We start from the raw sequence: 16,839 nt of genomic DNA, 5'->3' as shown, positions 1-16,839 counted from the left end.
GGAGGGGGGGGGGATTAAGAAGAATGAGGAGGAGGAGGAAGAAGAGAGGAAGGAGAAAGATGGAAGAAGAGGAATAGATGAGAAGTATCAGAAGAAGGAAAAAAGAGGAAGAGTAGGGGATATAGAAGGAGAAAGGAGAGGAAGCGTTAAGACGGAACAGATAAAGAGAGAAAGAGGAGGATAGGTCTAAGAAAGAGCAAAAGAAAGAGAAAGGGGAGGCGGGAAGTGAAGACGGAGGTAGAGGAAGAGAGGAGGTAAGAAGAAGGAGCAACAAGAAGCAGCGAAGGAAACGCGAATCCAAGAGAAAGTTTCGGCGCGGCCTGGAGTGCCTCGGGGCCGGGCTGGGAGATCGGCGGCTGACTGGAGTTCGCGCCTCAGTGTGTGTCTTCTTGTCGGAGGAGGAGGACCGCTCGGTGACGCTCTGCCGGTTCCTCACTGGACCTATTCCCGCCGACGCCTCCACGCTTTTATTTCTTTTTCATTTTACTGATTTTTTTTCCTTCTCGTGAGATTTAGAACTTGGATGAGGAAATATGATATTAAAGGTTTTACTGGGATGAATATACACGGAAATTATATATTCATAATCGGTGAATTATCATGATCTGAAAAATAATAAATATCAATAAAAGTGAAAACTCGATCTAGTGCGTTGTTATAGTTATATATATAAATATTTCTTTACGTCGTAAAAAATACGGAATGACTTCAACGCGCAAGTAGAAAATAATCCAAAAAAATCCAGGGCCTTGTGGTTCCCTAAAAAGTGTCAAAGTACAAATAATTGATTTATAATTGATAGTATAATTAATTGAATCGTTAAACTACCTCTGGTCGTGGATTTAACGCCGCCAAGATGATGAACGCTTCGACCACGTTGCAGTACCTGAAGAAACCCTTCTTCTGGAAGCTGGGATACCTCAAGCTCAACAAGAAAGCCAAAATAGTAAGTAGTGAATATTGATGGGAATAAGGAATAAGAAAAAAAAAAAGATAAATGGGAGAGATTGATTTAGTATCACAGGATTTTTTTTTTTTTTTTTGTATCCATGGGTATGAATTATGTAATTGGGGAAAATAAAAGTTTGACAATCACTTTTTTTTATCTATTAAAGTAGGTAAAAAGTAAAATAGATTTCGTTTACAGCTATATTCACTATCAAAGACTATTTTTTTTCATCCAGGTGTTTAAAATGATATAATGAGGGAAAGTAAGATTTTATTAGTCATATTTCATTAATCATATTAATCATATAGTAAGGTAAAAGGGAAAATAACTCTAGTTGCATCTCTAAGAGTAACCTTCAACCTTGTTCCTTGTATGGTCAGGTCAGCGTAGCAGCTACTCTGGGTTGCAACATCGAGTTCGAAGGGAAAGGAGGTTGAAGGCCTTGCAATATAGCAACGGAACCGTGCCATGGAAACATTGAAGGGTTTGCATGTGAAAGTCTTATTGCAAATGCAGAATTTAGATGCGTTTAGGCCTACAGTGTAACGGGGCCGTGTCATGTGGACATCGAGCAGGCCCTTGGTGAAAGTTTTGCCTCAAAAAGTACAAATTAGGAATGGGTTTAGGTCTACATAGCAAGGAGATCCGTGTCATTGGAGTACTCGCGTGCTCATAGTCCATAGGCCTACATAGAGGTTCTCGATTCACCCCGGGTAATGTTGACGAGTAGAGGACAGGTGCGTAATGTTGTTGCCACGGCCCATTCATCGCTCGCCTGGTCCTGGGAGCCTGCACCTGATACCTTGCCTCTTACTCTCTCTCCCCTCCTTACCCACCTAACCCACTCACCCACCCACCTTATCCACTCACCCACCCACCTTACCCACTACCCACTCTCCTTACCCACTACCCACCCACCTTACCCACTCACCCACCCTCCTTACCCACTCACCCACCCTCTTTACCCACTCACCCACCCACCTTACCCACTACCCACCCTCCTTAACCACTCACCCACCCACCTTACTCACTCACCCACCCACCTAACCCACTACCCACCCTCCTTACCCACTCACCCACCCACCTTACCCACTCCGCCACCCACCTTACCCACTCAGCCACCCACCTTACCCACTCACCCACTACCCACTACCCACTTATCCACTCACCCACCCACCTTACCCACTCACCCACTACCCACCCCACCCACCCCGCTCTCAGCCTAACCTGCCGGACAAACCTGACATCCTTTTGACTCCCATGAAGCCACACCGTTCACTTTCCGCTGAGTCTTACCTTCGAACCTTTGCCCACAGCTGTTGGGTAAACAACCGGAGACAGAATACAGGTGCTAAATTCGCGGGGACTTTGGACGTAGGATCGTAATTTTCCCTGCGTATAGGCCTAAGTTAATTGGCTAGGGTGATGGTTAATTGTTTTGTGGTGACAGGTGGATCTGCATCTGTTTAACGAGTGAGTTTTTTTTCCCTTGTAGGATGTGTATATTACGTATCTTAAACAGGTGCGTATAGGTGTGTATACGGTATACTTATAGATAGATAGATGGATGTAGATTTAGATAGACATACGCGTAGATAGATAGATAGATGTAATGATAGACAGATAGATATAGATAATGATAGATAGATATAGATAAGGATAGACAGATAGATATAGATTAGGATAGGTAGATATAGATAAGGATAGACAGATAGATATAGATTAGGATAGACAGATGTAGATGTAGGTAAGGATAGACAGAGATATAGATTAGGATAGACAAATGTAGATAAGGATAGACAGATAGATATAGATAATGATAGACAGATAGATATGGATAATGATAGACAGATAGATATAGATAATGATAGAGATAGATATAGATAATGAGAGAGAGATATAGATATAGATAGACAGACATAGTATTAAATAGACAGACAAGTGGATTAAATTGTTGTTATCTGGAGATATTCAAACTGTATTTTTGGTCAAGATCTACCAAGGTGTTGTGATCAATACGCTATTTTTAACAGTTTTAGTTACCTGGAAAATATTAAAAAACGGTATTCTGATAATTATAGATCGCTGGACATTATTGAAAACGGCACTTTTAGCGTTTTCTGTTAACTGCCCGATACGATTTTTTCTTCATAATCATCATCTTCTTCCTCTGCTTCTTCTTTTTCCTTTTTCTTCTTCTTCTTTTTCCTTTTCTTTTTTTTCTTTTTCTTCTTATGGTTCTGTTTTTTCTCTTTGTTCTTTTTCTTCTTCTTTTCCGTCTTCTTCCTCTTCATCTTATTCTTCTTCTTCCTCTTCTCCTTCATCTTCTTCCTCTTCTTCTTCTTCTTCTACTTCTTCTTCTTCTTCTTGTTCTTGTTCTTGTTGTTCTTCTTCTTTTTCCTTTTTTTCTTCGCCGTCTTCTTCTTCTTCTTCTCCTCTCTTCTTCTTCTTCTTCTCCTTCTTCTTCTTCTTCTTTTTCTTCTTCTTCTTCTTCTTCTCCTTCCTCTTTTTCTTCTTCTTCTTCCTCTTCCTCTTCCTCTTCTTATTCCTTTTCTTTTTCTTTCTTTTTTATACCAACCACGTTCATGAGAAAGACGATGTTCTTCTTCTTCTTCTTCTTCTCCTTCCTCTTTTTCTTCTTCTTCTTCCTCTTCCTCTTCCTCTTCTTATTCCTTTTCTCTTTCTTTCTTTTTTTATAACCAACCACGTTCATGAGAAAGACGATGTTCTTCTTCTTCTTCTTCTTCTCCTTCCTCTTTTTCTTCTTCTTCTTCCTCTTCCTCTTCCTCTTCTTATTCCTTTTCTCTTTCTTTCTTTTTATACCAACCACGTTCATGAGAAAGATGATGACGTCATGCGTCACCGACAGCTTGTATTACATTTTTTTTAACCCGTTCTCATGCGCGTTCTTACCCCCCACCCCACCCCACCCCCCACCCCCACCCCCACCCCCACCCCCACCTAGATCTAGCATGCAAGACGATATGCGACAGAGCAGTAACGGGGTGATTATGGTGGGTGGAGGGGTGGGTGTGGATGTGGGTTGTGGGTAGAGGGGTGGGGTGGGGGGGGTGTGGGTGTGGAGGGGTGGGTGGGATGGATGGGTGGTGGGTGGGTGAAATGTGGGTGGGATGGGTGTGGAGGGGTGGGTTGGCTGTGGAGGGGTGGGTGAAATGTGGGTGGGATGGGTGTGGAGGGGTGGGTGGGTGGGTTGTGTGTGGAATGTGGGTGGGATGGGTGTGGAGGGGTGGGTGGAAGGGGTGGTGGAATGTGGGTATGGAGGGTGGGTGAAATGTGGGTGGGATGGGTGTGAAGCGGTGGTGGGTTGGGTGTGGTGGAAGGGGTGGGTGAAATGTGGGTGGGATGGAGTGGAATGGGTGGTGGAATGGGGTGGGGTGGGTGAAATGTGGGTGGGATGGGTGTGAAGGGGTGGTGGGTTGGGTGTGGAGGGTGGATGGGATGGGGTGGCGGGTTGTATGTGGAGGATGGGTGGAATGCGGTGGTGGGTTGTGTGTGGAGGGTGAGTGGAAGGTGTGGAGTGTGGTGATGGGTTGTATGTGGGGAATAGCTGCGTGTGGTGAGTGATGACTGGGTGAAATATGTTGGTGGAATATGTGTTATATGCTAAGAGTGGATGTGGATGGGTGATGAGCGTTAATGGATGGAATGAATAGTGAGTAATATGTAGAGAGTGGATGTCGGTGGATAAAGGGTGGCTTGTGAGTGGATGGAGTGATTGATGGGTTATATGTGGAGAGTGGATGTAGGTGGGTAGTGGGTGGATATTAGAATCGCGTGGGTGAAATTAGTGATGGGTTTCATATATAGATAGATAGATAGATAGATAGATAGATATTATCCATGGCTAGATAGAACGGGTGGTGGACTACATGTGGAGAGTGGATATGTGGATAGGATGGATGATAGGCGAAGTCTGCAGAGTGGATGAGACGGCAAATTAAATAGCAAATGGCAAAGAGTGGGTAGATAAAGTGGATAAGTGGATAGGGTGGATGATAAGCGAAGTGGATGAGGCGGCACAATAAATAGCAAATGACAAGAGTGGGCAAATAAAGCGGGTAAAAAGTGGGCGGAGTGGATGTCATTTGGTGTGGACATAGAGTGGACGTCAGCTTGAGGGTGGGCGGGGTGGGGGGTGGCGGTGGGTGGGCGGGGGGGGGAGGGGTGAGGTGAGTGCGTGCTGACCAGTAAGTGGGTCGTATTTGTGAGCTCGTCAACATCGGCTATAATGATTTATATATAGAGTGTGTGTGTGTGTGTGTGTGTGTGTGTGGGTGGGTGTGTATGTATGTATGCGTGTGTGTTTTGTGACTATTACCGGGTTGTTTTTTAGGGGATTCGGTTCATTGATGTTGTGATAGGGATATGCTGTAGGTGTATTATTTATTTGTGTTGGTTTTGTGATTGTAAGTATTTTGTTTATGCTTTTTTTATTGGCATCGTTATCATTGTGGTTATTATTTTCATTGTTGTTGTTTGTTGCTGTCTTCGTCTTTGTCATCATCATAACCATCATTATCATCTCAAACTTCACCATCATCATCATTACCATCATCATCATCATCATTATCATTATCATCATCATCATCATCATCATCATCACCATAATCATCACCACCATCATCACCACCACCACCACCATCATCATCACCACCACCACCACCACCACCATCATCATCACCACCGCTACCATCATCATCATCATCATCACCACCACTACCATCATCATCATCATCACCACCAACACCACCACCACCACCACCATCATCACCACCGCCATATCGGAAGTTTTAAACCTTAATGACCTTTTTTCTCAATACAGACAACGCATACATTAAAATACTTAATATATCTTTGGTAACCAATTTCGTAACGTCTTTTTTGTTTAAATCTTGTTTATGTGAGCTTGACCTTTTGTCTCGTTACGACATCAGGTCATCGCTTTACTTTGTGTTTACGTAAATTTTACTCGCCTAAGAGGTCAGGGAGTTTCTGGATATGTATAGTGAAAAAGGGGGGATAAAGAGTGGATGGATAGAGGGAGAAAAAATGGATTTGATAGAACATAAGGTCTTTTAAATGCCTTTTTTGTTCTTTTTACTTTTATTTATTTATTATATTTATTGTTATTATTATTGTTATTTAATACGTAATTTCAAATTCAATTTCAATCAATTTCAAATGCCTTTTTATTATATATATATATATATATATATATATATATATATATATATATATATATATATATATATATATATATATATAAAGATATATATATATATATATATATTTTTTTTTTAATTCGTTTTTATTTATTTATTTTTAATACGGTCTATGAATTCGTAATAGATAAAGAGAGACATTCATTTAGTACGAAAATGTCTTGATGTTATTTATAATGTATTGTCCTTATATTTTTATAATTCCTCTCAATCTATGAATAAATACTTATGGTCTCCATAATCTATTTCTATATTATTTTTTGCATTTTTGTCATTTCTCTCTGTTTATGATTCTTAAAAGATATGATAAGATTATTCCCTGATTAATGGAGATTCGTGAACAGCTGATAAACGTCGAGACTTATAGGCCTATAATTTATTTTTGTACTGCCATTTTCTTTATAGTAATCCTCCCTCTTTATAAACTCTCGAATATCTAATAAAAATATTTCACCTCTTTATGAAGATTTAAGAACAGCTGATCGCCTTCGTGTCATAATACAATCACACGAACGAGGGGGTGGGATAGGGGGGGAGGGGTACGAAACGACAAAAAGGGGGCGGGGCTTACGACACCGGCACCTGGCACGAAGGAAAACAACACGTCACAAAATTCTCCCTCGTGAGGCCTTCCCCACCCTCCCCCCACCCCCCCCCCTCCCCGTCATTTTATTTGCCACAATAACTCATAATTTTAGTGTATCTGGGCGAGTCGAGGGGAGGGGAGAGGGGGAGGGGAGGGGGGGAAGGGGGAAGGGGGGAGGAGGAGGGTACGTTCGTTCATCTCTGCGATTAGGAGTTCTCGAGGTCTACTGTCACGTGGTACGGCGAGAATGGGCGGCGTTATACCCGGTGGTTATATTTTTGTGTGTCGGTGTGATTTTGTTTAGGGGTTTCCCACGCGTCTGTAGAGGGAATGATTGGTTGTTTCCGAAGGGGGGAGTGGGGGGGGGGGAGATTGGGGCGGGGGGGGGGGGGCTGTCGCTGTTACTGTTTCTACCCCCCCCCCCCCCCCCCCCCCCCACCCCCCCCCCCCCCGTGTTGACTGACTGTTGACAGGGTTGCATTGACCGTGGGTGTCTGTCTGTTAACTGGAGTGTGTGTGCGGTTTTTTTTTTTTTTTTTTTTAGATGTGTTTGTTTGTTTCGTCGGCGTGGGAAAATGTACTGCGTTCGTGGTAATATATATATTTTTCTTCTTGGGTTATTGTCAGCGGTCTAACTTCGAGTGATATATTTTCCTGTGAAGATATCTTGTTTTATTTTTTTTATTTTTTATTTATTTATTTTTTTTTGAGGTGTGTTTGTAAATATTTTGTCGGCGTAAATCGAGAAAATGTCTGACGCTAGTAGTAATATTTTTTTTCTTGGGTGTAATTTTGAGTAATATATTTTCCTGTGATGATAACCTGTGTTCGTGTTTATGTTGTTTTCCTTATTATATGTTTCTAATCTGGATTATTTTGCTATATCTCCTTAATCCAACTCTTTCACGGTTCGTAATCTGAAAGACACGTATATATAAAGTTTATATACTCGAAATTTCGTTGATTGGATATGAAATACAACCAAACGAAGATACAATTATTTATACTCAAAATATCGTTGAATGGTTATGAAATACAACCAAACGAAGATATAATGTTATATACTCGAATTATCGTTGATTGGATATGAAATACAACCACAACAAAGATACAATAACGAATGCGATATGGTTGTATCTCATTAATCATTTTCACAAGTTTCTGCAATTGTGGATTAATTAAAAGTTCTGTTGACAAAATCCAGCTGCAAACCGGTCCCTTTGCTACTTTCAGGCTACTGGGCTCTTGGTAACGGTAGTGTGGCCTTGGTACCTACGCCTTTCTCTCTCTCTCTCTCTCTCTCTCTCTCTCTCTCTCTCTCTCTCTCTCTCTCTCTCTCTCTCTCTCTCTCTCTCTCTCTCTCTCTCTCTCTCTCTCTCCCTCTCTCTCTCTCTCTCTCTCTCTCTCTCTCTCTCTGGGTGTCGATCTCTCTCTCTCTCTCTCTCTCTTCTCTCTCTCTCTCTCTCTCTCTCTCTCTCTCTCTCTCTCTCTCTCTCTCTCTCTCTCTCTCTCTCTCTCTCTCTCTCTCTCTCTTTTGGCTGTGAGGAGAGTTGCATCATCTCGTGCCTGACCTTTTTTGGGATGCTGTGTGTGTGTGTGTGGGGGGGGTGAGGGTGAGGGTAAAGTGGTGCAAATAGAAAGGGAAATGATGGAAAAAAAATGGATGATCAGGATTGATGTTGGTATGCAGACATGGATGCACGCACGGATGCAGGTATACGCACACGCACGCACACACACACACGCACGCACGCACGCACGCACGCACGCACGCACGCACGCACGCACGCACGCACACACACACACACACACACACACACACACACACACACACACACACACACACACACACACACACACACACACACACACACACACACACACACACACACGCACACATACATATATAGACAGACAGATAGATAAAGATAATGATATACAGATAGATCTAGACACACACATATATACACACATGTATACATAAACATGCTCAGACACGTCTCACTTCACTATCGATGTACAAACCCGATAAGAAACAAACCTCACAACTCACTCCACCACCCCGCCCTCACGCCTTCACGCCCGAACTCACTCTCCAGACAGAGGAGACCCCGACCCCCCCGCCCTCACGCCCTCACGCCCGAACTCACTCTCCAGACAGAGGAGACCCCGACCCCCCCGCCCTCACGCCCTCACGCCCGAACTCACTCTCCAGACAGAGGAGACCCCGCCCTCACGCCCGAACTCACTCTCCAGACAGAGGAGACCCCGACCCCCCCGCCCTCACGCCCTCACGCCCGAACTCATTCTCCAGACAGAGGAGACCCCGACCACCCCGACCACCCCGCCCTCACGCCCGCACCATGTGGGCGTGCGGCGGGCGGTGTCATGTCGGGCAACATCCCGCAGTAAACACGGGAAGTAGGTTACAGGGCGAGGGAGAGGTAAGGGGAGGCGTGGATACAGCGGGCGGAGCGGCGTGGCTGAGGTCTGAGCGGGTATGTCTGGGTGGTGGAGGGTTGTGCGGGTACATTTGAGGCGGGGGGGGGGGATATTTGGGTGGAGGGTTGTGCGGGTAGGTAGGTGGGGGCGGGTCGTGCGGGTACCCGAATGGCGGCGTGAGCGGGTATATCTGAGTGATGGAGGGTTGTGCGGGTACTTGAATGGAGGGTTGGGCGGGTAGCTGGGTAGGGTTGGGTTGTGCGGGTACTTAGGTGGAGGGGGGGGGGGATCGTGTGGATATTTGTTTTGATAGCGGGTCGTGCGAGTAGCTAGGTCTCTCTCTCTCCCTCTCACTCCCCTTCTCCCTCTCCCTCTCCCCCTTCTCTCTCTATCTATCTCTATCTCTCTCTCCCTCTTTCTCTTATGCAAATAAAGTCATCCCATCTTGCCTCATAATCAAGAAATCGTCTTACATCACAGTCACTCATTACGCCTCATAATTAGACATAATGAGGGGAATGAAACGAAAAAAAAAACAGTGGTGCAAGATCGAAGAAATATATCTGTGGGAAAAGGAGACGAAATACGGAAATACGAACAAGATCAACTTTCCATAACCTGTTGGTCGACTTTTGATTTCAATTTTATAAGAAACGAGTTCGTTATTTAAGTTGAGTTCGTTATTTCTGTTGAGTTCGTTATTTCCGTTGAGTTCGTTATTTCTGTTGAGTTCGTTATTTCCGTTGAGTTCGTTATTTTTGTTGAGTTTGTTATTTCTGTTGTGTTCGTCATTTCTGTTGTGTTCGTTATATCTGTTGAGTTCGTTATTTCTGTTGAGTTCGTTATTTCTGTTGAGTTCGTTATTTCCGTTGAGTTCGTTATTTCTGCTGAGTTCGTTATTTCTGCTGAGTTCGTTATTTCTGTTGAGTTCGTCATTTCTGTTGAGTTCGTTATTTCTGTTGTGTTCGTCATTTCTGTTGAGTTCGTTATTTCTGTTGAGTTCGTTATTTCCGTTGAGTTCGTTATATCTGTTGAGTTCGTTATTTCTGTTGAGTTCGTTATTTCTGTTGTGTTCGTTATTTCCGTTGAGTTCGTTATTTCTGCCGAGTTCGTTATTTCCGTTGAGTTCGTTATTTCCGTTAAGTTCGTTATTTCCGTTAAGTTTGTTATTTCCGTTAAGTTCGTTATTTATGTTGAGTTCGTTATTTCCGTTAAGTTCGTTATTTCTGTTTTGTTAGTATGAATAGCGATTTTTGGATTGGTGTCGTGAGTTGGAGTGGTATTGGAACTTTGGAAAAATAAAATGAAAGAAGTGTCTAGATAAATTTTTTTGTTCAAAAGTGTGAAAAAAGTGGTACCTGTTCGATTTCTTTTTAAGGTGAAAAAGAGTAAGAAAAAAAAGGTGTAGCTAATTTGTTGTAGGTATTATAGTGATTATCATCACGCGAAGATTTCACATAATACAAATTGCACAATCACCTGTAATGTGAGACTGTAATCCCTGTAGCAAAAGTCGACGGCAAATTACGTACATACGCCAACGTAACTACAGATACAGTAACGTGATGACTAAATGAAACACGATAGAAGCAGAATGATAGTAAGATATAAGAACATGGCGTTTCGAACACACCGCGAATTCCTCATCAGGCATAATAAAAAGGTGATAATGATGTAGATTCAGTTTTGACATCTTCAATAATTTACTTGGCTTGTCAGAGTGAATGTTGACATTTCCCAAAAATTATCCTGTGGATTTGTTTCGGTTTTCACTATGTCTTTTTGAGGATTTAGAATAGTTTTAATCCTTTTCATACTGTGGCAGTGTTTGGTTTTGCGTATATACTCTCTGGTAACAGTGGCCGGGGGGGGGGGGGGGTGACGTTACGTTTGCGGTGTCGGGGCGAGAGGAAGAGAGATAAAGCTAGAGACAGAGATAAAGATGGAGGCAGAGAAAGAGACAAAGATAAAAATAGAGACAGATAGAGATAGAGATAAAGATGGAGGCAGAGAAAGAGACAGAGATAAAAATAGAGACAGATAGAGATGGAGTCAGAGATATAGATAGAGATTAAGATAGAGACAGATACAGAGATAATGATGAAGATGGAGTCAGAGATAGATATAAGGATAGAGACAAGGAAAGAGATAAAAGTAGAGACATAAAAGGCATACTCATACTGAGGCAGTATACTCACATACTTAAAACGCGTTAGCCTATATATATATTAGGTTCGTGATTGTACGTCTAAGCACCCGCCTATGGTACGAGGAACCGCCACGCACCATCATCATCGGAAATCGGTCTTAAGGGTCGTTGTGGCTCATCAATGCAATTATGCTTCGAACTTATGAACCGTTTTCCGTAATGAGAGATGCCCCTGTCGAGCCGCAACCGGAAGTGGAGGGCATATGGGTAGGGGTAGGGGTGGGGGAAGGGGCGAGGGGAGGTTGAGGGCATATGGGTAGGGGAAGGGGTGGGGGCGAGGGGAGGTAGAGGGCATATGGGTAGGGGTAGGGCTGGGGGAAGGGGCGAGGGGAGGTATAGGGCATTGGGTAGGGGTGGGAGTGAGGGCAGGTAGAGGGCATTGGGTAGGATGGGGGTGGGGGAAGGGGCGAGGGGAGGTTGAGGGCATTAGGTAGGGGTTGGGGTGGGGGCGAGGGGAGGTTGAAGGCATATGGGTAGGGGTAGGGGTGGGGGAAGGGGCGAGGGGAGGTTGAGGGCATATGGGTAGGGGTGGGGGCGAGGGGAGGTTGAGGGCATATGGGTAGGGGTGGGGGCGAGGGGAGGTTGAGGGCATATGGGTAGGGGTAGGGGTGGGGGAAGGGGCAAGGGGAGGTTGAGGGCATATGGATAGGGGTAGGGGTGGGGGCGAGGGGAGGTTGAGGGCATATGGGTAGGGGAAGGGGTTGGGGTGGGGGAGGTAGAGGGCAATGGGTAGGGGAAGGGGTTGGGGTGGGGGAGGTAGAGGGCAATGGGTAGGGGCGAGGGCATTGGGCAGGGGTAGGGGTGGGGGCGAGAGGAGGTAGAGGGCGTTGGGTAGGGGTGGGGGTGAAGGAAGGGGCGAGGGCAGGTGGAGGGCGTTGGGTAGGGGCAGGGGAAGGGGTCGGGGGCGAGGGCAAGTAGAGGGAAAAGGAGGGAAGGATCTAACTTTCTTGCCCCCGGGTCTATGAGGATTAAAATTGTCTGCGATCTTGGTTTCTTCTCGGGTTTGTTTTGTTTTTTTCCTTTTTTGTTGTTGTTTATTGTTGTTGTTTATTGGTGAATGAGTTGTAAGTTGTTGCTGTTGTGAATAAGGACTAGATAGTCTAGAATACTTTCTTGGTGATAAGTTATACTAGAAATTAAGAAAGGAAGAGGTCTAAAAAAATGTGCGATAATTATTTACTAATGATTAACCATAAGGAAGCGGAAGACATTTTTTTTTCATGTCAAAATTCGTCGTCACCCAAAATACCTCGCAGTTTTTGACATTCGATGCCAGCCTACATTTTCTTTTTACCCATGCGCACACACGCACGTACACGCCCACACACACACACACACACACACACACACACACACACACACACACACACACACACACACACACACACACACACACACACACACACACACACACACACACACACACACACATGTATATATATATTTGTGTATATATGTGTGTGTATGTGTGTATATATATATATATATATATATATATATATATATATATATATATATGTGTGTGTGTGTGTGTGTGTGTGTGTGTGTGTGTGTATGTATGTGTGTGTATATATCGGCCATCGGGTCTAGCATGGTCTAAGCCCACACAGGTCGCTCTAGCAAGGCATTCTACCGCCATGACGCTGCGCTCTCTCTGGCAACAGTGGCCGGGGGGGGGGGGGGGCGTGGCGATGACGTTTGCGGTGGCGAGACGAGAGGAAGAGAGCTAAAGATGGAGACAGAGAGAGATGGAGATGACGATGGAGACGGAGAGAGATAGAGATAAAGATGGAAGCAGAGAAAGAGACAGAGATAAAAAGTAGAGACAGATAGAGATGGAGGCAGAGATATAGATAGAGATGAAGATAGAGACAGATACAGAGATAATGATGAAGTTGGAGTCAGAGATAGATATAAGGATAGAGATAAGTAAAGAGATAAAAGTAGAGACATAAAAGGACAGAGGCCAAGAGGGGAGAAAGGGGGCAGTGAAGGAGAGAAAGAGAGAGATACAGAGAAAGAGACGAGACGAAGGTCAGAAAGGGGATTAAGAGAGCGAAAAATAAAGAACGCCCATAAACAAACACACAAACATATAATCAAAGACAAACAAACACATCCACACCCAAAATAAACAAACAGACAAACACACAAAAAACGAGAGATTTAAAGACCCCCACAAAAGATGCAGACGAAGATGACAGAGAAGAGAAGAGAGAGAGACACAAGATGAGAAAGAAAATTAACGCATTTTGTGGACAGCTCGGACCCTCCACCCCACCCCACCCCCACCAAACCCCACCCCAACCCCCCTACTTCTTCCCGGATGTGTCTTGGAGAAGTTGTTGAAGTTGAAGTTATTCATAAGGACTCGACTGCTGTTATTGAGGGAGGGGGGGGGGGCGAGGAGACTGTGAAGGGGGGTGGGGGTGGGGGGAGGGGGTGTGTAGACAGGTTTGGACTGAGGTGTAACTGTTTAAGAGATGACTGGGTTGTGATTGTTTTTTTCGTGTTATTATTGTTTTGTTATTGATTTTGTTATTGTTATTAGTGTTATTGTCGTTGTTATTGTTGTTATTATTGTTGTGATAGTGATTATCATTATTACTATTATTATTATTGTCATTGTTATTATCATCAATATTATTATTAATATTATCAATGTTATTGTTGTTGTTCTTATTATTATCTTCTATTATCATTGCTTTTTCATTTTTTATTATTATTGATATTGCAATGGCATCTTATATACGTCTTGAGAAGCATGAACTTCATTTTATATTCTTTTATCCAACAAAAAAATAGAAGACAGAAAAAAAAAACATTCCTATGCTTAAAGAAACATAGAAAGAAAATAAGGAAAGAGAAGAAAGAAAGAAAAACATTCCTATGCTTAAAAGAAACAGAAAGAAAACAAGAAAAGAGAAGAAAGAAAGAAATACATTCCTACGCTTAAAAGAAACAAAAAAAGAAGAGAGAAGCAAGACGTTCCTATGCTTAAAAGCCCTTCACAAAACGCCAAAGTAACGATTTATGGGTCCAGTCCTCTATCTCTCTCCCTCGGTCTTCTTTTCGGTCACGCAAGGCAGGCCACGCGGACACACGGACGTCACAACACACGGGCGTCAAAACACACGGACGTCGCAACACACGGACGTCACAACACACGGACGTCACAACACACGGACGTCACAACACACGGACGTCACAACACACGGACGTCACAACACGCGCACAAAACAGAAGACGAGCGGCAGTCAGGACGTGCGTGTCAGAGACGTGTTGGTAATGGGCGCCGATATTAACACGTTGGAGGCGGCAGCGTTTTGGGGTTCGGAGTACAGGGCCGCGCCATCGCTGGAGGGGGGAGAGGGAGTGGGGTTTGGAGTGGGAGTGGGATTTAGAGGGGGAGGGTGGGAGTAGGAGTGGGATGAGAGGGGAGAGGTGGAGGATGGGAGTGGGTAGAGGGGGGGAGTGGATAGGAAGGGGAGAGGGGGTCGGGGAGTGGATAGGAAGGGGAGAGGGAGTGGGAGGAGGCGTGGGGAGTGGGATTAAGAAGGGGGAGGGGGAGTGAGAGTTGGAGTTGGTAGAAGGGGGAGAGAGGGAGAGGGAGGGAGTGAGAGAGGGGGAGAGAAAGAGAGACAGACAGAGACACAGAGAGAGGAGCAGATTTATTGTCTTCTGATTATATGACTTCATTATCCTATCTATTAGACTAATGTTTTCAAATGTAAAATTAGACTCGACTTTTGGTGTCCGTATGACTGTTCATTATCCTATCTATTAGACTAATGTTTTCAAATGTAAAATTGAACTTGATTCGTCATAGCAAATACAGGAAATAACAGATACGTTTTTGTATATTATCAACATAGTGTAAGACTGTCCTCTTAGGAGTTCCAATGACACGTCTTTGATAAATCCAGTATATGGGTATTGAATGGCGAAATTCATGTCATTCCAGCAAAGAGGAGGCGGATAGGGGGAGGGGGCGGGGGCTGGGGAAAGGGGTGGGGGCTGGGGGAAGGGGTGGGGGCTGGTGTAAAGGGTGGCGTTGGGGGAAGGGGAGGGGGCTAGGGATAAGGGGTGGTGCCTAGGAAAAAAGCGTGGGGGCTGGGGGAAGGGATGGGGGCTAGGGAAAAAGGGTAGGGGCTTAGTGAAGGGGAGGGGGCTGGGGAAGGGGGGAGGGGGTCCAGAACACGTGGGGGTGACATACTCGCTGGTGTTTGGGAGTCATGCCACAACTTTTTTTTTTTTTTCTAAATGGCGCTTTTTTTCTAACTGGGGCTTGCTAAAATGCAGTTTAAATTCGCACAGGTGTACCTTGGTGATTGTTCTTTGTCGTTTTTATGTTCTTTGTATTTTTATTGTTGTTGCTATGAGGATGGTAATAGTTATTGTTATTCTTCTTATTATTATTATTATCATTATTGTTATTATTATTATTATTAGTAGTAGTAGTAGTAGTATGATGATGATGATTATAGTTGTTGTTATTGTCATTGTTGATGTTGTTATTGTAATTTCTATAATTGTTATTAAATATATATATATATATATATATATATATATATATATATATATATATATATATATAATCATCTTTCCTCCATATTATTATTATCATGGTCATCATCATCATCATCATCACCATCATCATTGTTGTTTTTTGTCATTTTTTTGTTCTTATGACCATTATTACTGTTATTATTTTTATTAATATTATTACTATCATCCTTTTTTTCGTTATTATTATATATTTCATTTTCATCATTATCCTCACCCTCATCATAATTATTCTCAATCCCAGCGCAAAAAAAACAGCCCCTCCTTTTCCTCATTCCGCAAAATAAAACCCAACCACAATTAATCCAAAAAAAAAAGAAAAAAATAAATTAAACCAAAAAAAAAGAAGAAATCCAACCAGCTGATTGTACTTCTTATTACTAAGCGAGTCGCCAGGAGCTATTTGCATGAACATTGCATGAACAGGTAATCTTTTGAACATTGCATGAACAGGTAATCTTTTGAACATTGCATGAACAGGTAATCTTTCAGGTGACTTTAGTCGTGCCGGCGGAGAGAGAGAGAGAGAAACTAGGCGCCGGCGTGTAGGTCAAGCCAAAAACTTGATAAAAAAAAAAAAAAAAAATCTTGATGGTTAAGACTTGGTAGTAGTGGTCGGTGCTCGAGCTGTGGGAGTGTTGGGTGTGTGCGTAGAGAGGGAGGGAGGGATGAGGGAGAGGGAGAGAGGGAGGGAAAGAGAGGGAGGGTGTGCGTAGAGAGGGAGAGGGAGAGAGGGAGGGAGGGAGAAGGAGAGGGAGAGAGAGGGAGGGTGTGCGTAGAGAGGGAGGGAGGGAGGGAGAGGGAGGGAAGAGAGTGAGAGAGGGAGGGAAGAGAGAGGCGAGAG

General features: G+C 43.8%; 1 protein-coding gene across 3 annotated transcripts in view; it reads left to right on the top strand.

Annotated features, from left to right (window-relative positions):
• Nucleotides 1–825: 825 nt before the first annotated feature.
• The window catches only part of LOC113827254 (microtubule-associated protein futsch), a 284,334-nt gene continuing 268,320 nt past the window's right edge, over nucleotides 826–16,839 (top strand). For 2 of the 3 annotated variants that reach the window (XM_070143497.1, XM_070143495.1), the window contains exon 1: nucleotides 826–946. In XM_070143497.1, coding sequence (XP_069999598.1) covers nucleotides 857–946 — 90 coding nt within the window. In that variant the 5' untranslated portion in view covers nucleotides 826–856. The remainder of the gene's footprint in view (nucleotides 947–16,839) is intronic. The other variant, XM_070143496.1, reaches the window with a different exon arrangement.

This window comes from Penaeus vannamei, chromosome 30, assembly GCF_042767895.1.
Source record: "Penaeus vannamei isolate JL-2024 chromosome 30, ASM4276789v1, whole genome shotgun sequence".
Taxonomy (NCBI): domain Eukaryota; kingdom Metazoa; phylum Arthropoda; class Malacostraca; order Decapoda; family Penaeidae; genus Penaeus; species Penaeus vannamei.
The sequence above is the reverse complement of the archived record's forward strand: the minus strand, read 5'-3'. Positions and strand labels throughout refer to the sequence as shown.